Source organism: Rhipicephalus sanguineus, chromosome 4 (assembly GCF_013339695.2).
Source record: "Rhipicephalus sanguineus isolate Rsan-2018 chromosome 4, BIME_Rsan_1.4, whole genome shotgun sequence".
Lineage (NCBI taxonomy): Eukaryota > Metazoa > Arthropoda > Arachnida > Ixodida > Ixodidae > Rhipicephalus > Rhipicephalus sanguineus.
The window spans coordinates 54,197,240-54,222,517 of NC_051179.1; the positions used below are offsets into that span (position 1 = coordinate 54,197,240).

At 49.6% G+C, this 25,278-nt stretch overlaps 1 protein-coding gene across 5 annotated transcripts in view; it reads right to left on the reverse strand.

The window, feature by feature from the left end:
- LOC119390009 (autism susceptibility gene 2 protein homolog) overlaps nucleotides 1-25,278 on the reverse strand; it is a 441,549-nt gene that overhangs the window by 193,235 nt on the left and 223,036 nt on the right. For all 5 annotated transcript variants that reach the window (XM_037657511.2, XM_037657508.2, XM_037657509.2 and 2 more), the window contains one exon: nucleotides 3,959-4,102. In XM_037657511.2, the coding sequence (XP_037513439.1) occupies nucleotides 3,959-4,102 (144 nt within the window). The remainder of the gene's footprint in view (nucleotides 1-3,958; nucleotides 4,103-25,278) is intronic.

Consider the following 25,278-nt stretch of genomic DNA (forward strand, 5'->3'; position numbering starts at 1 on the left):
ATGCAGCGCTCACGACGCGCGCTGGCTCCATTACCAGCATTCTTTATTTATCTTTCTCGAAACAGCTGTTTCCTGCCATCTTTCATGCTCGCAACGCTTCACGCCGATTGCATGTTGTTTTTTTCCCCTTTCGTTTCAACTCCTTTCTCTCTGACACTTCGTTAAAGCGCGCAGTCATTATGTCCCACTAAGCGTCCCGTGAACTAATGAAACAAATTTACTTGCCCGACGTGTACAGCGACGACGAAGCGGCGAGAATTATATATATATATATATATATATATATATATATATATATATATATATATATATATATATATATATATATATATATATATATATATATATACGACGTTAATAGTGTTTCGACATACAGTCGCAATAAGTGCGGAATCCTGCAACTGCAAGAACACATATACACCCACCACGACCAGTATTGTTGTTGCAATTTTTCAACTGCTAACATAGCAATTTTCCTGGTATCCCTTATGTGGCTGCAAAGTGAAGCCCTCGTGGATTACGATGACATAACGGTGAGCGTTAGTGTGTTGCAAAGGTCCCTAACTTTCACCGACCGCTACGAGGGACGCCTGAGGCAACAGGGACGCCGTGGACTCATCATTTCGTTTCAGCACTTGCATATTACGCCATCCACCATATAGCTAGGATTATTCAAGGATTGTTTTGATTACAGACTCTATTAATTTCTCATCTTCGTTCCGCAACGAATGGCAGAGTGTGGCAACAGCAAGCTCCCCTCACCCTGGCACGCGAATCACGAAGAACAAACGAACGAACGCTGAAAATGCTTACACGTAACGCAATAAGCACTGCGTAACGCTTTAAAGGAGCACTGACACAAAATTTCCAAGGCGAGGTAATGAGTGAAATAGACTTATGTGGAGCCGTACACAACGTCTACGAAGTATCAAGGGCCAATATAGCCTAGAACATATTTAAAATCAATCTTAAAGTGCATGCCGCGCGACTGAGCGAGATGCGAGCGCTCCGCGACGCTGACATCAACGCGGGGGATGTGTAAACAAACCTACGTCACGAGTTTGTGTTGGCTGGTGGCTGGTTGTGCCCTTGCGCTTGTGCCGTGCTACCTGCCATTTCTTCCTCCGTGCCTGCGGCTTGGCGTGTGCTAGTTGTGTTCTCTTCCGCTGTTCGCCCGTCGTGCCCGTTGGCAGATGTTATGGCCCGCTCACGCTAGCGGCAAGCCTGCCGCAACGGCGCGGTGCCGCAGAACGTCGGCCGTCGCCGCACGCGCGAGAGCTGTTCAACTTGCACGGCAAGCTTCGCCGGCGAGGCATTCGCGCCTCCGAAAAACATGGCAGCACTGCCAAAAGCGGTTGTCGTCCACTTCGAATCTATCAAGTGGCCGCCGTGCGCTCTGTAACGTGTAAGTTCCGAACTGATGCTTCCATTTGCTTTAGATTCATGTCCTTAAGCTTCGACAGCAATGTATTCGTCCCGATTCGGCGCCGTTTTTGAGAGCAGTAGTCAAATAATCGATGCTGTAAGCTTAGCGAGTCGAGATGGGCGCTTCCGAATGCTCGGAGGACATAGATTACGCGTTTGTTAGTTGTTTCTAATACTCCATAGCTGGCGCCACTTGACTTGGTTCGGCGCCCAACGCACCCACGCTCGCGCGCCGCCTACGTCACAATTTTGCGTGTACATGTGGCCAGCTGTGTTTTCCCGATCCCCCGGAGGATGCTGCCTGGCTCGGTGCTCTTTGAAACCGAAACTGCGACTGGGCGCTCTAAAAACGTCTCTAAATAAATAACCGTCGCGCACTCGCGCAAACAAGGTTTGCAGCCGTGATAAGTGGATCATAAGCTATCTATTGGAACAAAAAAAATAAGGTGCAAAATTTTTGTGTCAGTGCTCCTTTAAGCACAGTGCTTAAAGTGTTATAATAAAGAATAAAGATTGAGAAAAAATGTCTGTGTAACTCTTTAAGGACTGCATGACGACACAATACTCCCGGTCTCAACATCGCGCCTTACAGGAAAACCACTGGAGTACACTCTTATCTCGGCCCGTCCAAGATAAGAATACCTAAGTGCGCCATTATTGGAATCGTTTTTGCAATCAGAGCACTCTCGTCGCCGGTACTGAAAAAATAAAAGAAAAAAGCACCTATATCTACGTTTCCTTTAAGTGGGCGCTAGCGCTTTATGAAGACGCACTGTTGCACTATACGACCTCGCTTAACGTTCCTTTGTTATTAGCCTTGCATATAGTAATCAGCCACGGAGAGCACGCGATAAAGACTCCGTGTCAATAAAGTGATCTTAGCACAATGCACACACTGGCAAAGACCTAATTGCATAATGACGGGCAATAAGGCTGCAGACGGTACTCGTGCACGTTACAGCTGATATACGCGTCTAAAGTCATGCGTAATATAGCGGCAATAAGATAGCCGGTTGTTCTGGCACTGCGCACACGTCATCTGTCCTTTGCGTAACACTCGAGTACCAAGCTCGAAGGAGCATGTTGTGTAATGTGCGGCACTCATGCAAGATGGATGCGCGGGCTGGAGGAACCGGATGAGACCGTGTTGAAGCCTATTGTAGCCCTTTGGCAATTTTTTTGGCTGACGTTGTTGGCACGAGTAGCCATAACGTTGTGGACAGAAGTGTTCCCGCCTGTTTCCTCTTCTGTGTTTAGTGTTTCCAAAAAAAAAAAAAAAAGCACGTCCAACTAATTATTGCTATCACTGCTGAAACTGCATCAACGTTTAGTCTTCCAACGAGCCCACCTAACCGCTTTAAGTAATGCTCGTATGTGGCGGTTGAACTATAATGCGCTTTAAGGGTCACTTATGTTAACAGTGGCCACGGTTGCTCAAGTTATCTGTTAGCGATGACTGACGAGATAACTAACTGCACGGCTAGTTAAAATCGGGTTATAGTTCAGCCCTAATGATCTATGACTCACTTTGTGTCACTGCGGATTCGTTCACAAAGAAGGCCTTACACTTCTTGAGAAAGAAATAAAATGCCTTTATACTTGACGGTAGACATTTTACTGAAACAAAGCTGTTGGCCGCCCGGCATCAGAGTTCATCAGCCTAACAAGTCACAGTAGCTATTCTTTAGGGAAGATAATTCGAGTTCGTAGCTGTAGGCGGGCTGCACCTTGTGTGTAGAGCGCATGTCAGATCTGAATTCTTGTCTATGTCATTCCCCCATCCTCCACCTCGCGTTTAAAGGGCCCCTAAACCACCAGAAGTGGAAATTTGGTTGTGGTGTTGCAGTTGTGCATGAGTCTACAAAGAACACGTAGCCGCGAGAATTTTGCGCAATGGTGCCGTGATGAAAGAGCTACACGCGTTTGATTATCGAAACGCTGCCCTCACTCGCTTCCTTTTCTTCCTTCGCTACGCTCAGTTCGTCGGCTCTTCTCTCCTCCTCTTTTCTCCTCACACCCGACAAGGAGGAAAAGCAGGGAGCGCGTGCACTTGCAAGCACACGAATAGGTTTTTGTGATGTCACCATTAGCGTCTTCTAGTGGTGACGTCACGGCCAACGCTGGCGATATCGGAAGGGCTCGGAGTAGTGTGCATCGATGCGTGCGCGGAGAAAGCTCGCATGAAGGCACCCTAGCCCGGAGAGGAGCGCGATTTTTTTTTCCTTATTTTCCTTTTATTTCTGGCGGCGCGCCTACGGCGCGTAGCACTGCCGCGTTTGGCACTGATGATGGCGACGACATTCTGAACTTGTTGCGTGTGCTTACTCGAAATCATAACAAACACATCGGAGGTGGTTTAACGAGCCCTTTAAGACAGCACATAGGACATGTTAACTTCCCTTCCCCTTAACTCCCTCTGGTTGCTATACTAAATAGCAATATAGAAAAGCAAATACAGCGCGCAGGTGATGTGTGCAAGAATGGTGTAAACAGATAGATAAAGCAAGCGGCAACATGTATGCAAACCACTTACGTCGCTGAGCCTGTCGCCGGAGGCGCTCCTGGTCTGCAACTGCTGCGTTCGGGAGTTGATGGAGGCGGGCGGCGTTTCTGGCCCCCCGGCCCCGGGGGGCCGTGAGTTTTCGTCGCTCGCCACGCGGGACGAACCTTTCCGGACCTGCACAGAGGACATACAAGACACGACTTTAGAAGATATAACCCGTTAAATCTGCGGCTACTGCTGCTAAGTATACACGCAAGAATTCGGGGACCGGCTGCTGAATTGACAGTGTAAATGAAAGTAAAACGCTCTGTCATGAAAACGAACGCGTGAGAGGGCCACGCTAGAACTATTTGTCTGCGTTACTCTTAAAATCTTCGTCAGAGAACTGAACTGGTTGATTTCGTGTATACCACTGATGCATGAGAGAGAGGGCGTTGCCATGAAATGGAACAACGCCTGAGACATCGGAGCCACTTGCAACTTTACACCTCTCTCTCTCTCTCTCTCTCTCTCTCTCTCAATAAATAGCTTGCCCGTGGCGTCATGGACGCAGCTTTTGAACGTACAGGCTCCACGAGGGCGGCTTTCATGACAAACAAGTTGCGGTTAACCTGCCTCGATGTGATAATAAAGTGGCAGGAACGCCTCACACGTGAATAATGAAAAAACCTGAATGGTTTTTTTTTTTTTATAACGTCAATGTGACATCGCAAGCGTCGCGTCCCCCCATGCTCGTGGTTGAAAACAGTGGCTTCAGTGACGTCAATGCAAACTATTAAGTACTCCATCAATTGCATCACACTGCAGTTCAGGACACCTGGATTCAGTGCTGCTACCCAGACATTCTATCCTGCGGCTTACAGCGTTGCAGCACCTTCACACACGTACGCGGAAGCACGGAGGCCACGCTGCGACTGCATGCTAACGAAGCCACGGTTCGCGGTCGGCGTGCTGCGTTTGCTCGTCGGCTCGACAGCAACGGGACACGCGGCAGCGCGCGCCATGCCGTTTCGTCGTGCACACACACCGTCAAAGAGGATATATAATACACAGAGACAGACCTCCGACATATACGCACCCACGCACACACGCAAAACACACGTAGTGCGGGAGTGCGCGCGCGTGGCATGCACATTGATGACGTACACGCACGCGTATACACACCGAGAGAGAGATGGGTCGCGCGTGTCCCGAAGTGCGACGCTACGCTCCACGGCGGTGAAAGGTACTACACGAACACAAAAAGTCAAGGTACACATACACACAAACCGTGGTTGGCTGCCACTCCGTGCGCTCACACGCGACCTCGGGCAAACACAGCGCCGCGCTATGGCGACCCTCTCGGTCGAGATAAGAAGTGCACGGTGCGTCCGCCACACGGAGCGCCTCCATTTGTTTTTTTCTCCGCTGTCGGCCATTTTGTATACCTTTTGCTTTCTGCCCCGCGCGCAACGTACTATGGGCGCCACGTAGTACATGTCGTCCCAAGATCAGCGTGTTTGCTCGGCTGGGTCACGCGTGCGTGCGAGCCATCGTGTGTGCGCGTGTATGTGCACGCATTCGTTCGTTGTGCGTTACAGCGGCTAGCCGCGCGAGTGTTTCATAGCTCTCTACCTTGTCGCTCTTGACTGGTGTTAGTCGTATCGTAGGCAGGCGCTTCTCTCTCTCTCTCTCTCATTTTCCACAACCCTCAGCTCACCCACATTCTCGAGTACACGTACTAGATAACGCGCGCGTAAGCATATATATTCAGAGACAGTGCCTACGCAACAAGATAATACGGTGAAATGCAAACTCGAACGCCAAATGCATTGGGTCACGCACGTACATAGCCGTCCCACTCCGCCACGCTGTACACACAAGCCCCAGCTATCAGCGACAATAGAGAGAAAGCGCGCAGGAAAGAGAAGCATTGCTTGTTCAAGGGCGCTGTGCTTTTGTCGGCACAACGTGCACGGCGCGCTCGACGCAGGAAGTATTCCGCGTGAAACAGGGTGTGGACGCTACCTATATCTGCGTGGTACGTATGCTGAGCTCAAGCTTTTCTTACCAACACTCTTTTGGGCAAATGCGTCGATTCGGCCGTTACAATGCCACTATGAATGAAGGGCGTCAATTCTTCTCCGATTTAGTATGGCTATACAAAAAAAAAAGCAAACAAGGAAAGTGAATATCAACACTCAGCAAGTAATATGTTTCTGCCCACCTCCGTTTCGATTTACCAGATTTATGCAATTAAACTGGAACGTGGTGTTTAATTTAAACTCTGCTGTCCTTGACTTCGCCGTCTGTTTCTTCGCATGGTTGTCATTAATAATAATAATAATAATAATAATAATAATAATAATAATAATAATAATAATAATAATAATAATAATAATAATAATAATATATTGCCTAGGATTCACCTGTTTATCTTGCTGATGCCATTTTGATACTCATTTTATTCGTAAAGTTCTGAAAATCTTGCGGCTGCAGAAACCGGAGGGTAAATGAGGCATAATAATCGCGACATTAAGAATATATTTTGACACAGTACAAGGTAAAAAAGAAAGTTGTCAGGATATGAGACCGATCAGTATAGACCACGGTGCATAGACAAACAGATCTCACTGCTGCCCAAGTGCATAGCCTGCATGAAGCGATGTGCAGGCTGTACGCGTGTTTAATATCGAGGCCATTTCCCTCCAGCAGCTTTTTTAAAATCTCCCTGAATTTAAGGGATAGCCCAGCTTTGTTCGATGGGGGCATCCGGCCCGCTTGGGATCTTTGTATCACGTGGGAATGAGGGGGGGTCATGGGATTGTATTACTGAACACTATGAAAAAGCGAAAGCCCCCACCCCCCTTCAATGTTGATGGAGCCCCCACAATCCTGACTACAAGCACCGCCCTCTAGTAAGTCTCTCTCGAAAATACGTAAACGCGATAGCTTGAAGCACTGTTACCCAAGTCGCTGCGCCTATCTCGCCTTCTTTATAGTCGATCTCTTTTGTTGTTCGTCGTTTGTTCCGTCCTGCCGTTAAACTACTTCTGAGCAAGGCAAACCCACTTCCGCTCCACGCTCAAGAAGGCAGCGGCTCCAGGCTTTACAATGCAACACAAAATTTCGCATTCAGCTGGGCGCACCGTGGAACCCGGGTTCTGCTTCCCACTTACCGGAACACTGCGAATCAAAACCGTGAGGCAACGCAGCAGAACTCCAATGCGGCGCCGCAACGCATTCGACACGCACACCGGCGAAACAGAGCAATCGGTCGCGGGGCCCTACACTACATCAATACTCCGTTTACTACGGGAAGGATAAAGTATAGGCAGCGGACACTTTACTGACCACACACACAGAGAGAGTACACATGCATGCGCAGGAGGCAACCTTGTACTCGGCGCACAATCTAACTATGGAGAAGCGAAAAAGAAGAAACAACCTTAAGAGAAGAACAAAGCAAACGGAAGCCTCGTACGAGGGCACGTCGAAACGAGATCGGCAGAGAATAAACAAAGCGGCGAGCGCAGCTCTCGCGTGCGAGCCGGAATTAGTATTCCGCGAGGGTCGCCGCTTCGCTCCCCGAGCGCAGTAGGCGTGCCCGCCCTGCCAAACAGTGGCGCGTGGCCCGCACCCTACACACATACACCACTACAGCTACCCGTGGAGACCACCGCTCGTTCTCGCGAAGCAATAACGGCGACGGGCAGCACAAGTGCCCCGGGAGAACAAGCACGAGCGTGCAGTACACACAAGAGGCACACGAAGAGCCCGGACCTCCATCAAACCAGAAAGACAAAAAAGAAAGAAGCGTTCTAGCAGCATCGCTGCGCAACGCTGCGACGTCGTCGGGTGTCGTCGTCGTTGGTGTAGAGAGAGCGCGCTACGCACGCCGACAGCATCTCGTAGCACCCACGCACGCCGCCGCCGTCAGCCACTGTTTGGATGGTTGGTTGGTTGGTTTGGGGCTGCGAGCGCGCGATTTGGGATTCTAAACCCGTACTCCCCTTTCCGCTAGTCTCGGTTCCTCCATTTTACGGGCTATACTCCTCCCGGGTTTTTCTCTCATTATTCGCTAGTTTTTTTTTTGTGACCGGGTTCGGTTCATTCCGTCGTACCGGGGGTTATATGAACGCGAAACAAACAGCACTCCAGGGACATTTCGCCTCGCTAGACAACACCCCCCGTCGGTCTCTCCTGCTCCGTCTTCAAATGGTAACGGTTCCCTTTTTTTTTTTCTAGCTCTTTTTCTTCATGTAATTGTTTTTCTTTCTAATTTTACTCTATTAAATAAAGAAAACCCACGTACCCGCGTATATAGAAAGCGCCGGCGTACAAAACGCGGGAAACGAAGAGTACGAAGCAAGCGACGCCAGCTCCCGCGTACCGCTACCAGCTACAACAAGGTCAAGAAAAAAAAAAGCGAAAGCAAGAAATGAAAAAAGTAGTTATGAATCCGCGCTGCCGCTCGCTAAAAGCAAGAGAGACTACGGGAACAGCGTAACACGGAGGGGCGGGGAAGCTATAAACACTCTTCATTTCGAACAAGCAGCCGGGAGGGGGGGGGGGGGGGGAGCGTACAGGAACGATGCACGGGGGGAAGGAAGTGCTGGAAGTAAAAAGAAAATCAGAGGGGGCAACATCGCACGCCGCAGCTTCATGCGGCTCACGTTTACCGGTATTACCCCCCTCCGCTCCTTCTCCGTACACCTCACGATCTTTCTGCGGCAGTAGTGAGGCCGGAAGGGAACTGTTATGTATGTGGTACTCGCCACGCACGTGCGGGAGAGCGAAATGTGCCGCCCGTGCGCGGTACGAGAAGCCGCCGCCGCGGGCGTGCGCGGAATTCTTTCGCGCTGCGGTGAAGCCGTGCGAGCGCTGCGAACCCCCACTCAATTTCTGTTCTCACGTTGCTTCTATTTTATTTTATTTTTTTAATGCTGTCGAGACTTGAACCCCGAGCTCGGGGACCCCGCTCCGCTTCGCGGCAGTTTCGTGATTTTCGAGTCGCGGCAACAAACCTGACTGCGGGAGAATAAACGAGACGGCGTATACGTCGACTGAAAGTGAGTATGAGACAGAGAGAGAGAAGAGCATGACTCTGCCAAAATGCGAGGTTAACTCGTGCCGGGGGAAACCAGTGGCGGACGAGAGAGAGAGAGAGAAAGCAACGGCAGCGAAGCGCGTTAAGGGGACGTGCAAAACCGCGGGTCAGGCCGAGCTCGCGCCCGGCTATATTGAGAACTCAAGGAGTGTTTGCTCCTTGCTGAGTGCGCGCACGCAGGCAGAAGCCGGCGGCCACGCGAGAGTGGGAGTGAAAAAAAATGTGATGAGAGAGAGAGGAGGAGGAGAGAAACGACGAGGCCCTAACCCGCGGAACTCTACGCCCGGGCGGCGTTCAAGCAAAATAAACGAGCTTGCAGACGGGTGCCAGGCCGCGCCTTTTGCTTCGCCAATGTTTCTCTCCCGCGGGGCAAAAGTTTCGCAAAGACGCGCGAAAGAGGAGCCTGCTCCTAGTCGACGACGTCTCCCGCGGGAGGCGAACGCATACACGCTTCACCGCTTATTCGTTTAGCGCGGCCGGCGCGCCGACAGCGGCGGTGACGTTCGAGTATTCTCTTCTTCGCCCTGACTAATAAACGCCCAGCCATTTACGTCTATACGGAGCATACTCCGTCTGCCCGCTCTCTCGGCTCATTTCGTTCCGCGGCGCGGTAAGCCAACTTTCGCACTTCTTTTATTCCGTATTGTCTTTGTTCACTGTCTACGATTAGTTCCGTTATTGACCCCCTCCCCCATGTATCTCAGGACAACTTGAAAACAAGTTGAAGAAAGTTCACGTACTAGGAAATCGCTTTACGTCATCGTTCGCGGTACAATGGGTGCTGCAGCCTTCGAACGGTTTTTCGCGAGAACGCTAGCCCTCTTCCCTGTCGTCCAGTGAATATGCGTATAGACAGCAGCATCCGTCACTTCTAGCGCAAAAAAACCTGTACAAGATAGCTGCATATGGGAATAGATCATGAGATAATATTACATTCGCGCGCGGGTGCGTACACACCGACATCAGCACACGAAACAAGACACTTTCCTTAATCCCACGAGGGATACTGCAACAGCAAGCCAAGCAGAGTCGCTTCTCATGATCGTCGCGGAAACCAGTGTAATTATAAATATATCTTTCACACCGCAATCCCCCTCCACATTCTGAGCAGAGTAACCGACGAGAGGGCTATTACCCTCGGTCATACTCTCGGCGTTTCCTAAAAAATTTATTCACTCGATGAATGAACCTCTCTACATAATCTACTTCATGCACTTGGTAGTGATTACTAAGGTTTAATTTATTTGAGCACCCAGCTACGGGATGTCCGCTGCGAAGCTGCTCGTAGACAGAGGCAAGCCGAGAAGCGAAGCAGTTCTATGGTACCGCCGTCCGCAGATATTGTCGCGAAAGGAAGGCTTTTTCTTCTTCTAGTGGTGTTAAAGACATTCTTTTTGGACTGCTCTTGGAGACGGACCCTCGGAGAAGAATTCGAGCCGATGGGAGGAAGCTGCATCCGGTCGGTCCCTTCGCGCCCCGTGTCCCAAACGAGCAGGCCCTTTTTTGCGGTGAGCGGACTCGGGGCCCACATCGCATCACACCACCAGAGACCAGTCATGCAAGTCGACGGGGTATGCCATCATTTTCTATGTTTTGTATTCGTTGACCAGTGTATTTTGTAAATTCAAGTTGTATTAGAAAAATAAACCCCCCCAATGAGTGTTCTCCGGAATCATCGTGTTGACTCCTCATCGCTTGCCTGTGCGGAGTTGCTCCCACACTTCTACGTCTCCCTGGTCTTCCGATGAGCTTAGCTTTTAACAACCCCGACGTTTCGCTGCAATATCATAGGCAAGATCGACAACCGAAGCACCTTTATAATTGTTTTTTAAATATAAGCGCGAGGTAAAACGGCTAATGAAGTACATTGCGGTGAAAACCTCAGCGCGTGCTGGAGATGCGCGGACACCGCGAAAAGCGGGCAGAGTGCAAGAGTATTTTCACGCAAAGACAAAAAGAAAAGGATGGTGCACAGACACCCAGCAAAAAAAGAAAAAAGTACCAGCCATCACTTCACCCGCCTTCCCGCTCACCTCACGCGAGCACACGATCTCCCGGCACAGTCCCCAGGGATGCCTGGAGAGCCAATGAGATGAGGCACGCAGCGTATAAAACCGTAGGAGGAGAGGAGGGTGTCACTACAATGGCATTACGGTATAGAGATAAAGCGTAGGAGAAGCGTAGGAGGGGAGGGGAGAGAGGGAGGAAGAGGTCGAGATGTGGTATCCGCGAATTAAAATTCCGCGGATATCCCGGGGAAACTCTGGCGCGAGGAATGCCGCCCAAACTATGCGCCGCAGAGGAAAAGATGCGACAAGGGCGGCACTTCACACGGGAGACAGTGAGAGTGAGTGTGTGTGAAACAGTGCAAGGTGCTTGGGCTACGAGAAGAGATCTGGAAGACAGCCCGGCTTGCAGAGAAGCCGCAAAAGAGCGAGAGAGAGGCAGTGGAAAGACAGGGAGGTTAGGCGGGCGTGAAAGTAAGAAGGAAGGCGGCGAGCAAGGCTGTGAAACGAGCGCGATTTTGGCAAGGAGCCACCCAAGAACGCGCACGTAAATTCCGGCGTTATTGCTCCCCAGGGAGAGAGAGAGAGAGAGAGAGAGACGAAGCAGCGCGAGGAAAGAAGGAAAGAGCCATTCGGCTAGAAGCATAAAAACGAACACGTGGCGAGTAAGAAGACTGTGCGGTGAAAGCAAAAGGAGAATACTGTCGGGCACGAAGATGCCGCCGGGAGAGGGACCAGCTGTAAAAATAGACCGCAACCACCACCGTCACTGTAATAACAAGAGGCGAAGAGCGAGCGAAACTTGTCCGCGCGTTCTTACACAAAGTCTTTCCTCTCGCCACCGCGTCTCATTCCTGTCGTTCTATCTACTCACCGCCCCGGCAATGTGGGCTCAGAGGAAAAAGCCTGTGAGCTCAAGAAAATCACGGAACGCTAGGCTCGCGAGTAACGTACCGTCGGCGTGTAGATAGCCTTTCCAACGCCTCCTATGCCCAGCTATATGTGAGAATGAAAAAAAAAAATTGAGGAGGGGGCGTAGTGAAAGCAACGTTCTAGGGAGGAGAGATGAGAATGGTAAAGTAGAGATAGAAAATAATGAGAAAGAAAGCAAAATGCAGCGGCAGCTTCGAGGTGGCGAAGTAAAAAGAGCGCCGACGCGCTGTGAAGGCACGAAAGCCGCCCGGGAATATAACGGTTCGGGAAAAAGGAGCCCGAGGCGAAATAGCCGAGGTGCTGACATATTTATTAGAAGCGAGGGAGCGAAAACTGCGAAGGAGGAGGAGGGCGGATGTGGGAGACGCGGTGGAGCCCCGGCTGCGTGCAGCCAGTCGATATATATCGCTTTACTTCCCGTGGCAGCGAGCGTTTCATTGACTCATCCGGCCGCTCGCCGCCATCTCCCCCAGGCCCAGCCGCAACTCCACCCCCCCCCCCCCCATCCCTCTTCCTTCCCATACTATATTCTTCCGTTGCCCTCGGCCCACTTCCGTATAATCACGCAAGGGTTGTTCCGCATCCCGAGACCCAAGCTTCCATTAACAAGTCTTAAAGGCCAACTCCGGCGATTTTTTGGCCATGTCAAAGTAATGGTGCTTTTATGTTCCTGAGGCGCTCCTGTTGCGGGCCCGATAGCAGGAATACTCGGCAAATTGGAGAATAATTTTAAATAAGCAAAAAAGTGCAACACCGAAACCGAAACCCAACCAAGTGTACTGTCTACGTATGACGTACACGTTGTTACGAATGAACCGGAAGTCGTGCAGGGCAGGCCGGTCACGCCGGCGCGGAGTATGAAAACTGTGACAGTCGGGACGACCAGCGAAGCGCCGGCCAAACCAACGCTGTCTGTCGCCTTGTGCACAGCAGACGCTCGCTGTAGCGGCCGAAGCGCCGAAGTTAGCGGTGCCCTCGGCTGCGTCACTTCCGCTGCCTTACCAATACAGACGTCACAGACGCAATGTTGCCAATAATTGTGGGAAGCCAGGAGGGAGTTTGCAGACAATCTTTAAAATTCATTTGCAAACAATCTGCGCATGTCTCAAGCCTGTAATTTGGCATAAATGACGGAAACGTGCAAAGGAACGTACCCAGCGAATTTCATTGAGATCCATCAACCTCGAAAAATCGCCGGAGTTGGCCTTTAATAACTTACGCCGCAGGCGAGAACAACAAGGGGGAAAGCGTAGATGCGCAAACTTGAAAACTGATCAACCTGAAGACTATACGTGAACGATGGCAAGTGCACAACACATTCTGCAAGTATATCTTTCGCGGTATCAGCCTCAAAACGGAACGGGATGCTTATATTTCATTTCGCTGATACATTATGCTGCGTAGCAACCAAAGAGTAAAACAACAAACGAAGCATCGGGTCGCTGGCGTGTGCATGCGTGCGTGTGTGTGCGTGCGCCAGCCCCAATAGCAAGTAAAATCCCCTGCCTTACAAGACACAAGCGCCACCTCTGTGAAACAGAGAGAAGATAATGACAAAAAAAAAGTTGGTTGGCGTCTCTTTTTTACTCACTCGCCTAAGGAGTCAAGGTCACAGTAGCGAGAGCGGTGTGCGTCGGTGAGCAATTCCTGTATTCTTTTTTTGTACAGACCTTCTTTCAGCGCCGTTTGTTTCACAGTGTAACCGAGAAAAGCCCGCCTCAACTAGTGAGCAGAGAAGAAAACGGGGATCGCGGAAAAAAGCAAAATGTTGAGAGCGAGAAAACAACAAACAATGGTTGTGCTCCCGTTTCTCTCCCGGGCTCCATCCACGCCGTCGACAAGCCACGGAGTATAAGGAGCATGGATACACTCTAGCAAAAGGATGGGTGTGCAGGCTCTTGGGGTGGTGTGAGGTCGCGAGGGGAACGCGGTCGGGCCGAGATCTCGGGCGATAAATCACGCCCCGGAACGAGAGCAGGCGGTAGGCACCGGTCTGACGACGGCGCGTTGCCGAAGGCTGCAGCAGCCGCCGCTGTTGCGAGATGCCAACATGCGCGCGGGCACACGCACAGGCTGGCGTTCTTCTTGGACGTCCCCTCCCACTACCTTGCCCTTTTGCCTTGTTCATCAAGTAGCGGGAGAGAAGGAAGAAAGGAACGGCGTGAACAGGCTAGGCTAAAGAAAGCAAACGCGAGGGTTAGCAGGTCAAGAAAAAGAGACGAGGGCATCTTCTAGACGAATTGCAGCAGAATGGGTCCGCTCAGAAAGTGTGCACATGTGCGAACATTGAAGGATATACCACGAGAAGGATATACAACGTAGCCAGGGAGGTGGTTTGGTGTTCAATGCCAACCCCCGAAATTTTGCATTTTGTACGTGCATATAGACGCACACATACAAATACCTCTGCCTTACGCTACGTAAACACGACACGTCGAAAAAAAAGAAAAAGAAAAATGAACGCCTCGCGAAGAACGCAATAAAAAGTGTAAACATCAAATCGAAAGCAACAAGGCGTAACTGCGGTCTCACGAGCTACACACTTCACGGAGCGTTTTCACGTCAGCGTCTGTCCGCGTTGCAAGCCTCAGCTGGCCTGAAGCGTCCAAATTCTTCGCTTTCGACCTTACGAAGCCATGAGGCATAGATGTGCTCATTCGCAAGCTTGTTTCTTTTTCAGACGTTACTTGCGATGAACAGCCATACTGAAGTAAAGAAAACGCGCCCAGCAAGACGACGAATAACAAAAATAAGGAAGTGATGCTGCCGGAGTTGCATGCACAGCTTGAAATAGTCTGGTCCACGCAAAAATAAAGCTCCCCGCATAGCGACTCACTATTAGTGCCAACAATTCCCGGCTGAACGCGCAAACACGCGTGGGCTTCGCGATAAATAAAGTGCGCCTGACCTCCTTCACTTCCTATACAGAGTGAAGAGGACACGGAACATAAAGCATTCAGGCCCACGCCGAATCCCAAAAAACCTCCGTGCGTGCGTGCACCAGAAACAGCAAGGAAGAACGCAAACTACACACAAGCACCCGGAAAACGGCGCCACGGTTAAATTTAGTTTTCAAGGCAGGCTCAGAGATCAACATGCAACGAGAGAGAGAGAAAAGCAAAACGGCCACGATTCCAAGAAGAGCTACCTCCCTCCCAACCCTTTTTATTTTATTACCCTTTCCCACACTACTTGATAATGCCATATTCCTCGCGACTGACGCCAATTAAATGCTGCAGCGTTTCCCGCGAGCATAAACACGACGGCGACGAGAAACGTCATTGGCGAAACCGAAATGGCAAGGTAAAGAACGATCTATCTAAAGTATATAAAGTATATACAGTTTCCCAGTAAATAACGCGGTCACATTTTAATGTAAAGCATTTCTTTGCAAGTAAACAACAAAAGTCACACACCCTTTCCTTCTTCCTTTCCATTGCCTTCAGAAGAAATTACGCTTCCCCGCTGAGCTCGGATGACACTTATGCGTTAGGAAATTATACCATCAGGGGTAACCTTTCATTTGTTGTCCTTTGAATCATTTGCCCTCTTGTATACAATACAATGCCTGGAAGGGGGGGGGGGGTCTTTTGTCTTCCATAAATGAACTACAAGATCGCTTATGAATATGAGGATTACGTTCGTGGTATTCTGCGTATCTTTAATAAAAACAACCAAGACGAACTTGAATTACATACAACTTTGACGCCACTGGGATTCGAACGCATAGCCCGAGCGAAACGCGCGACATACACCTACAGCGCAGAGGGCGCGCTGGCGAACTTAACTGGTTACTCGCATACGTTTAATTATCAACAAGACCGTCCCAATAAAGCGAACCGAATGGCTCGATTTTCTCGTTAATTAAAAACATATACGTATCAAGCAATGATATGACAGAGAGTTAGTGTCAACCAACAGATTACACTCAAAGTGCGCTACTTTCATCGGTGTCGCTGTTTGCGACACGGAATTGACACTACAGATTTATCGTCATTCTGCAACGTCCATTTAACAGTACAGTTACACCCAATGTTTCACAACAAGCTATGCACACTGAGCTTGACGGCTCGAGATGCTGACATGAACGCGCATAACTAACAGAAAACTCAAAATTGCGACTACAGTGCAGCACAGATAAGATTCTCCTAGAAAGAGTTCATATATTCGACGATTAATTCATTACTACTTACTAAGCTCTAAATCGAATTCAATTCCATTGTTACTTCCCGAACGCGCTCTATACACTGCTGGAAATGAAAGTGGGCAACTTGTTCCATGTTACTCGATGCAGAATTAACTGTGAGTGGACATTACAAGATCGGGCGTAACACTGCATGTTACATATCCTACACGATGGCCGGGGCCGCAAGACCACACGCTTCTTCTCTAGGCTTCCCACGATAAGCACTTTTATTTCGCTCGTCGCTTATCAGGCTATAACAAACGCCGTGTTTCCCCACCAAAGGTGCCCTGACTCACCCCCTGGTGTTCCTTAGGTGAGAAGACCACGTTGCCACTGTGAATAGGCGCATAGATATTGCTTTACGCCGGCAGGGTACGCTATACTCCCACAAGGAAACAACGCGTGGCGATTGACGTCTTTTACGAGTCACGGAATTCTTAAAGTATGTGTGGTTTTATACACAGGACCCACGCGTGCGTACGTGCCTCGTAAACTATTTTTAGAAGCCGCTCAAAAGGTATTGGCATCACGAAAGTGCGCGCGCTCTTCAAAGAGAAAACGACCGAAAGAGGCCAAAGAGCGCTTGAATAAATCTACTCGACGAATGCGTTTCACCAGGCGTCAACCGCCCCCCCCCCCCTTTTGTTTTATTTTTATTATTACCATTCGAACACCTGCTGAGCACGCACGCAGGTGCCAAGCGTTGAACAACTAAACAATCAAAAAAAAAGGAGAGAGAGAGAGAGAGAGAGAAATATCAGCGCCGGGGGTTGCGACACCCCTGACACGACCACGAACAGCTGCGTGTACGACAAGAGGTCATTCGCGAGTACATAGTACAAAATGCGGCCACTGCATGCCGCGCCGCTCGACAAAATAATTGCGGGCGTTTAGGCGCGCAACGGGGTGTAGAGATACATAGCGAAAGACGCCGCGAGAGAGAAATACGTGTCGTACGCACGCGAGCGACGGATCATAGCTGTGTGCCAAAGGCTGCAGGGCGTACACGGGTAGATGCTGTGTGCGTATACAGTCTTAATCACACTTGTCTAGAGCGGTCTGTCGCCGTCCGCAGCTGCCAGCTACAAACTTCCGTTCATGCCTGAATTAGCGCAAAGACCTAGCACGCCGCAGGACGATGTTTGAGTGGACCTAACTGGGCTGGTTGGTATACATCATTAAAGGGGCCATGACACCCAATTTTCGATCATCTGTGTTATGTGGATGAATCCTTGGGCATTCCCAAATAAGCTGGCGAAATTTTAGCGCATTTGGTCGAGCACTTAGTTTATAATCGAATATTTGTATAAACACGCGAGTGGCCCGAGAGTCAGGCAACACTGGTGCACTCGCGAGCCGTGACGTAACAAGCTGCTAGCTGGACAAGCGTCTGCATTGTGGCGAACGATATTGTTCCGTGGTCGGTCAGCTGCACGTTATAACAAGATATGTTAGCTTTCTTCAGCTTGGCACTGAAATTGAACGATTTGCAGCGACTGAAACTCTGGCAGAGGAGGATGGCTCCGTTCCGTGCTGCACATGACGTCACACGCGGCACGGCAAAATGGCGGTGGGCGGCGTTTACAGCCGGCGACATCTTGTTTCGCACTGAAATATTCTTTTACGGCCCACTTTTGAAATCTGTACAGGCTAATAGACCCTCTACTTCTAGTTTTCGCTGGAAACCACAAATCTTTGGGCGACTGTGTCATGGCCCCGTTAAGACGGGAACAAACACGGCGGTGACAGAACGACAGACAGGGGCGGTGTGTCGTTCTATCACCGTCCCGTGTTTATTAGCGCTGTTTATTCCCGTCTTAATGGCTACGTTTGGCACCATTACGGCATCGGCCTCTGCATAGTTTTGCAAGAAAGCGGCGGCTTGCCGCTATAGACAAGTGTGGTTCTGACTATACGAGTATTCGAGAGACGCAACAAGGGACGGCGGATGACAAACATGCAAGGAAGCGCGAGGGTCTGGCATTGCCGAGGCAGCTTTCTGCCAACGGACGTTTTTGTTCAACCATAACGAGGCGCGAGGCATCCGATCGTGTCAGCTGCTCTCTAAAAGGATGCATAGCAAAAGAGAAGAGTAACGAAATTAAAGAAGTTTGTGCGCTGATGCGTATACGGCTTTGACGAGGCGTCTATAGCGTGAATATAAATGGCGGTGCTTGCTGAATGGCTTGAAAGCCTCTTCCCGGCGCTGGCACTTATAAAAAAGAGATTCTGAACTATTTCGAGGTCGAAAGAAGAAGCCAAACATAAGTATTCGGCCTTTCGAGATGGCCTTCCCTATCAACGACCTGACTTGTTCTCACGCACGGCCTAAACTTTAAAGGTATCGGGAACATTGTTCCACAAAAGTACAAATAAGAGCTAGAAAAAAAAATTAAGATGTGCTTTTCACAGCTGTGAAACAACACTCGTCCAGCCTGAGCTGTTCAGGTGAACTGGGGCTTAACAACAAAATAAGAAAGAAGACGTCTTATTTGCATTTCGACAGTGCCAAGCCCAGCTGAGGAACTATGAGATCCCAACAGCCACCAAGCAATTAATCCTTCAAGTTAGGACAGCACCCCCACCGGTTCGTCACGGCAATCAATAGACTTGTTCCAATGTGACCCCCCCCTCTCTCTCTCTCTCTCTCTCTCTCTCTCTACTGTCGAAGACAAGTGACTATAAGAACAAGGACTTCGTAGTGCTTATTTAAACGATCTAACCGACATATGCGTGCATAACCACATCTACACAGGCACATCGAAACAATTGGTTGAAGTTCGGACCGAGAAGAACCACAATGTCCGGTAATGCCCTTCCTTTCGAACTAACTGAGCCACCGACACTGCGAGGCACGGCAACCAGGTGTCACTCGTTACATTGTCTTCAACTGTACTGATACGTTGTCTTTAGCTGCACTGACCACACACTGCGTGCTCAGCACGCGCCGCCACCACGCCTTGTACAGGAGATCAGACAGGGCTACCGAAAAGCGGTAGGACGCCCGCAGAGTGCGCATAGGAGCACGTACATACAGAGAAAACGGGTAGCAAGCATGCAAAGCCAGGGTGCGTCGGCTTGTCAGTCAGCGGGCAACCACACTACTCCGCGGGAGTCCACTATATCGGTCGGGAAAGGCAAAAGCGGCGGTCTCTTTCCGATAGGACGACCACGGAGCCAATTTCAAGGATCCTATCTACCCGCAATCCCCCCTCCCCCCTCCCTCCCTCTCAACGCTTCCATGCGGTGCGGGAGCAGATGGTCGGCCAAACGAGGAGTGCCGCACACTTGTCCGCGAATGCCTTCGGCGGGAGGAGCCGCCCCTGGAGTGCAACAAACCCACCCGCTGTTCTTCGTTCGATAGCCCGTAACGGCTCAATTCGAGGAGCGCGTTGTAGCCCTCCCGGGAGAGTCCAAGCGACCCGGCCCGATTGCAGCCGTAGTCGCCGCCCCTGCTGCTATTGCTATCGTACACAGAATATATACTACGTAAGGATTCGACGGGGAGTAAATTTAAGCGCACGGGCGCAGCGCTGAATTGCACTCGGACGTTCCTTCTTCAAATGGAGCGTGCACAACCTTGGAATAGGGGAGGATGTCGAAGTACAGTACCTAGTTGGGCGAGTCCATACATCTACGTCTTCACAGACAGCGCGAAGGAAATAACAATAAATAGAAATGAAACCGACAAAACACAGGCACCTAAGACAGACAGGCGAAAACAAAAGAACAAAACCAAGTTCTAGCTCTTTCTAGTTGCGCATAAACATGTTTCCCCGGAATCGCATCTGAGGATGTCGCAAGCTTCGCGTGTCAACTTATATGCTGCGATGCGAGGGAGAATACGTCACGAAATGCCGGCGAATTTCGTAAGAGACCGTGATTGAGCGACGACCGAAAACAAACACAGCTAGAGAAGAAATGCCACGTCGATAATAAAGTGTCCACTGGTGAAGGTACTGAGAATACTGTGATGAAATTCTAGCTGCTATATACTCTCGCTTCGACAGAACTCCAGAGGACGACGGATTCGTATGCGCGTGCGCACAACCGTAGCCCTCTGGGCAATGTCCATGTTCGCCGAAACAGCGCTAATTATAGGTTGTAGGCAAAGCAACGTCCAAATTAACCTTCTGCCCTGTCCCCAATTGAATTTCTTCAGCCCATTGCTCGAACACTTAATGGGTATAAGGAACGCGAGCGACGAAATTCAGGAGAAAGGAGTTACCTACGTCATTTTGTTCATCATATCCCTTGACCGTTCAAAAACGGGCATTTACGACCTGAATTTTATGTTGTAGAGCAGCTCGGTGAGAACTCCACTCAAGTACCGCAGTCCTCACAGCTGCGACACGATACATTGCGCATGCGCAACAAGCACGTAGTACAGATCTGGCGGCTGCGAAGTGAGCAAACGAATTTAACGTTCCACAAGCAACACACACATGAAAAAAAGAAAAGCTGGAATCCAAATTCATGCGCAACTGCCGTTGGATCCTCCTATAGTCAGTCAGTCATTACCTATTCAGACATCCGCCTGAACATTCATGCAACATTTACCGGGCACGCTCCAGCTAAAGCAGGAGACCACTGACTCCGCAGATAATATTCACACATTCAGACTTTGTTTCTTTGTTTAATGGTTTGTAATGGTTTAATGGTTTGTACGTGTGTGTAGGGGGGGGGGGTGTTAATGTAAATTTGCATTTCAGTTCTACCAAGCCTCACTCTCACTTCCGCCGTAGGGCTTTAACTGCGTATATTAGACAACTTTCAATCGAATTCACAACCAGAATATGAACGACTAGCAGCGGACATCGCAGTCGTGTTATCTGCGTCAAGTAAAGAGCTTTCAAAAGGACTAATTATGCATACGACATGAAATATAGATCTTCCCGGAAACAGGCGTTTTAAAGAAACTCGAGTGACCAAATCGAGGCATTGACGTAAATGCGTGAATCACGTTAGTATTGCTTTCAAACGCGTAGTGATGCTCAATTTATGAATAATTCGAACATACATTGAGCTGGGAAGACCGCTACTTTGCACGCCTGCAGCTCTGAACAGAGACAGGAACTTAATGGTCCACTCATAAAATTCAATAATAAATTGCGCGTTTCAATGTGTTTCCAATGCATTAAAGTACATTCGAAACATTTTGTGCTTGTATGTGTACATGTGTACATTATCTACCTTACCTCAACACATGATTGATTATTAAGGCGCAAAGCAGGACAAACACAAGAAAGGACACGGGACGGAGCTCAACACATGCACTAAACTTTCTGATTCATGTACTGCTAGACTGTATCTGCTGTCATGATGTATGCCATATTTTGTGTATGCTTGGTTTAGTGGCAAGCGACGAGGAGTGGCCAGTGCCGTACTAGTAACGCCAACTCCTCATTCATCACTTTAATTTTTGTTTTAATACGTAAATAAATAATCTGCGAAGAGTCAACCAAACTGTTACTTTAGAAAGCAATCGATTTCATTCAAATGTGCTGAATACGGGTGTAATTCATGAGCAGTGCACCCCCGCCATTGCGAGCCTCTCTATAACGTGGGTGCTGCTGCTGCTGCTGCTGTTCACAGCCTCTTTACACTTTCTTAATTCAAAGAAAGCAGAGATCACGGTACCCAGCGAGCAAATAACAAGTGTGCGAAAGGCGAACGCTACACTTCAATGAACTTTTTATGAAATCTAGATAGAGAACAGGAAAAGAAAGCGAAAGACGCATTTCGATGAGTTGCCGAGGGGGCTCATTTGCATAGTGACGTCCGCCCGACGAGCGCCTTTCGCACGTAAATGCTAATTTGACCGCGATTAAAAAAAAAATGCGGGAGCACGCAGTGGTGACCTTATGAAACTGAAATGCCGCGTAAAAGGTCGGCATCAATGCTCCCGAGACTATGTATCGTCAGCATGCTGTTGGTGCCCCAAGCGGCCTATTGGAAAAAAATAATAATAATAAAGCAACAGCGTCTGTACTAAACGCGCTTGCATATTGAAATGGACATATGCGACATGGTATTCGAAAGAAGGAAAAAAGAAGACTTTTAAGGGTTCGTTTTTCTTTGTTAGACACAATATTAATGAGACCGTAGGTCTCATTAACGGTATTCTATTCGAAAGAGAACTCTATCCTTCGACCTTTGTGCTGGGCTGTAGTCGACATGAACACCCCCCCCCCCCTTTTTTTTTAATTCCGGAGCAGTTTGTGGCGAGTAAGTTGAGGTTTCGGAAATAGTTTGGGAGTCGGACCCTTCAAAAACTATTATATATGTATATATACCAAACTAAAACTTGGAGAGCCATCTACAGCAGTGGCGTAGCCAGAAATATTTTTAGGGGAGTGTGATACAACACCGGCAAAAAAAAAAATTAATAGAAGAAAAGGCTGCGGTCAAACAAATAACTTCTTAGTAAAAAGCCGGAGGGTTAGTTGCTTCGTTCCCATACATAAGAGTGGGAAGGAGGGGGAGAGGGGCTCTGCAGCGCTCAGAAAGCATCTGAAGGGGCCGGGGGTGTTGACACTGACACAGCACCTCCCCCTCCCCCCCGCTACGTCCCCAATCTGTAGTGACTAAAGCAGGTTAGGCAAACTGCGATATTACGTTATATAATCAAGACGACGTTCAGCAGCACATTGCTTAATGTTGAAAAAGCGTCAGGCCATCATAGATAAATTGCAGTAATACGCGCATATACCCAAGAGACAGGTTCGTTTTCGCGATGCAATATGACGTCATCCTGCCCTGGTGAGATCCGCTTTTGCTCTCGCCGAACGTCTGCCGCACGCGCGAGCACAGATAGAATAGCAAGCAAGAGTATAACATTAACATCTTTACGAGCAAGCCTTGTAACCGTATACTGTTTCACATCGCCATCAAGTATTCCTTTACGGCTTGACGTCATCATACTGCCGATGACGCCAGGCTCTCAGCTTCACGAGACCCAATTTTAATAACAAATTAACGCGTTTTATGTTTCCCAACCTTCGCACTTGGTGATTCAATCTGGCGGGATCAATCTTGAGGTTAAATATAGGCGCGCGCTGGCAAATTTTGCGGAGAAATTGCGTAAGTACACCGGCGGAACTTGTTTAATTATCTGTTCTCAGGCGGTGGGGCTCGTCTTTCCACATCCCGAGATCTCTATAAGTGGTTTCTGTCTCGTGGCCTTTATATGGTCCCCGGACACGAGTATATAAATGACACTTGCTAATGTATGGCATGATTTTACGCGCGAGAAGCACCTGGTTGAGTTTCAACAACTTAGACACAAAACAAAACAAGAAACGGCAGACACTCAGCTAAAACGGATGCTTCGGCGAGTTGGAGTTGGACTAGGAAAACTAAAACAGCGCAAAAAAGACAGAACATCGGTTCGCCTTTCTGTGTGTTTTCTGTCTTGTATGCGCTGTTTTATCTTTCCTAGGCAGACGCTGACCAGTGTTCATTTTTGAGCGAGATACACGATGACATCGATGTCCAGAGTCCCAAATGTGATGCAACGGTTAGGCCAGGCTTCTTTTTTTTTTTCCTTCCATTCCAAGCGGGCGTAACAATCAACCGCAACGGCCCGGAGCGGTGTCTACATGCCGCCGCGTTAAGACAAACGCACGCTAGCGTGTCGAACCGGAATGCGGGCGCACACAGGACGCATGCAGCGTGACCAGACCATGTTTGAACGAAGTCGGTCCTGGCAGTACTATAGTATGATTCGACTTTATCTCTTCGGCGTAGATACATGTTGACGCACCCTGCTTAGGATGCCTATCGTATGCGCGCCTGCGTAAGGCGTGTGCGTACATATAAGCTCCCTATAACCCTGCTCAGATCGCGGAGGCGCCCAGCATCTGGACGAAACAATCGAGGAGGCGAGCAACGCTTCCAAGCAACGAGTTCCTGCGCACTGGAGCCCGTCGCGATAGTGTTCAAGAGCGCTTGCTCGCGATCAGCAGTGAGGTAACCAAACCATCAGACCCCCTCTGATGGCCGCAGCGCGGACAGGTGACAACTAGTCAAGATTCTTATTTCTTTAACGTGCACCTCAATTTAAGCACGCGGGCCTCTGGCATTTTGCCTCCATGGAAATGCGGCCGCCGCAACCGGGATACAATCTCGCGAACTTCGGTACAGCAGTCGAGCACCATAACCACTACTAGAACACCGCGGCAGGTGGTCTATACAGTCAATCTAGTATAGAACGCAAAACCGCAAAAACTCGGTCCGCCCCAAGCAATACGACGCAATCGCCGCAAAACAAGCCGCGCACGCGTGCGCACGCAACGTGGCGCGACGGCTGTCTGACACCTGCCCCGTGGGGGGACGCCGTCGTCGTCACGCTGTAGAGCCCTCGGCCCGCAAACCCAACGGAAACCCGCCGACGTGCAACAAAGCGCGACAAACTCATTCGCGCGTGCGGTACACAAACGCGCGCGCCAACGTCGTCGGGAGAACGAAGACGAAAGACGGTATACGACTACATGCGAACGCGCTCAGGCACGGCCGACTGCGGAGAAATATACGCGTGCGGCCCGGACGGAAGTGTGTATCGACTATTTTACGGACGGGTCTCGGTGCCACCGATATTAAGCTGTTAACATAGGTGTGCGCATAGAGAAGGGTGGGAGGGGGGGGGGAGCCCCCTCCCCCGGTCATCTAGGAGGAGGGGGGGGACAAAATCTGGCTTATACTTTGACTTAGTAGGGGGGAGGGGCGCTGCCATGAAACCCCCCTCTGATGGGGAACCTTTCACGCGCCTATATGGCTGTTAACCTTGCCGTTTTGTATCTCTAACAACTGAACGAACAGTGATACGGTAGACGCATATGTAAACGGTTGATTTGGTGCATTCGACTTTTCATTACCGTATTAGTTCACGTCGCGATGCGCAAAAGTAATGGCATCGCCAGTGTGTCTTACGTAACATTGTCTACACTAAGCTATATATAGGCAGGTGGGAGGTCAGTGTAGCAACAGAAAGCAAACACTATGGGCAGCCACACTCTATGACAGAAATAGAGAGAGAGCACGTGTTGTACCCTTGTCGGTAAGTCGCGATTTGCCGCGTAAATTACCACGTGAGCTCTCTCTTGGGTCGCACGACTCTCCGACGAGGGCATAATGA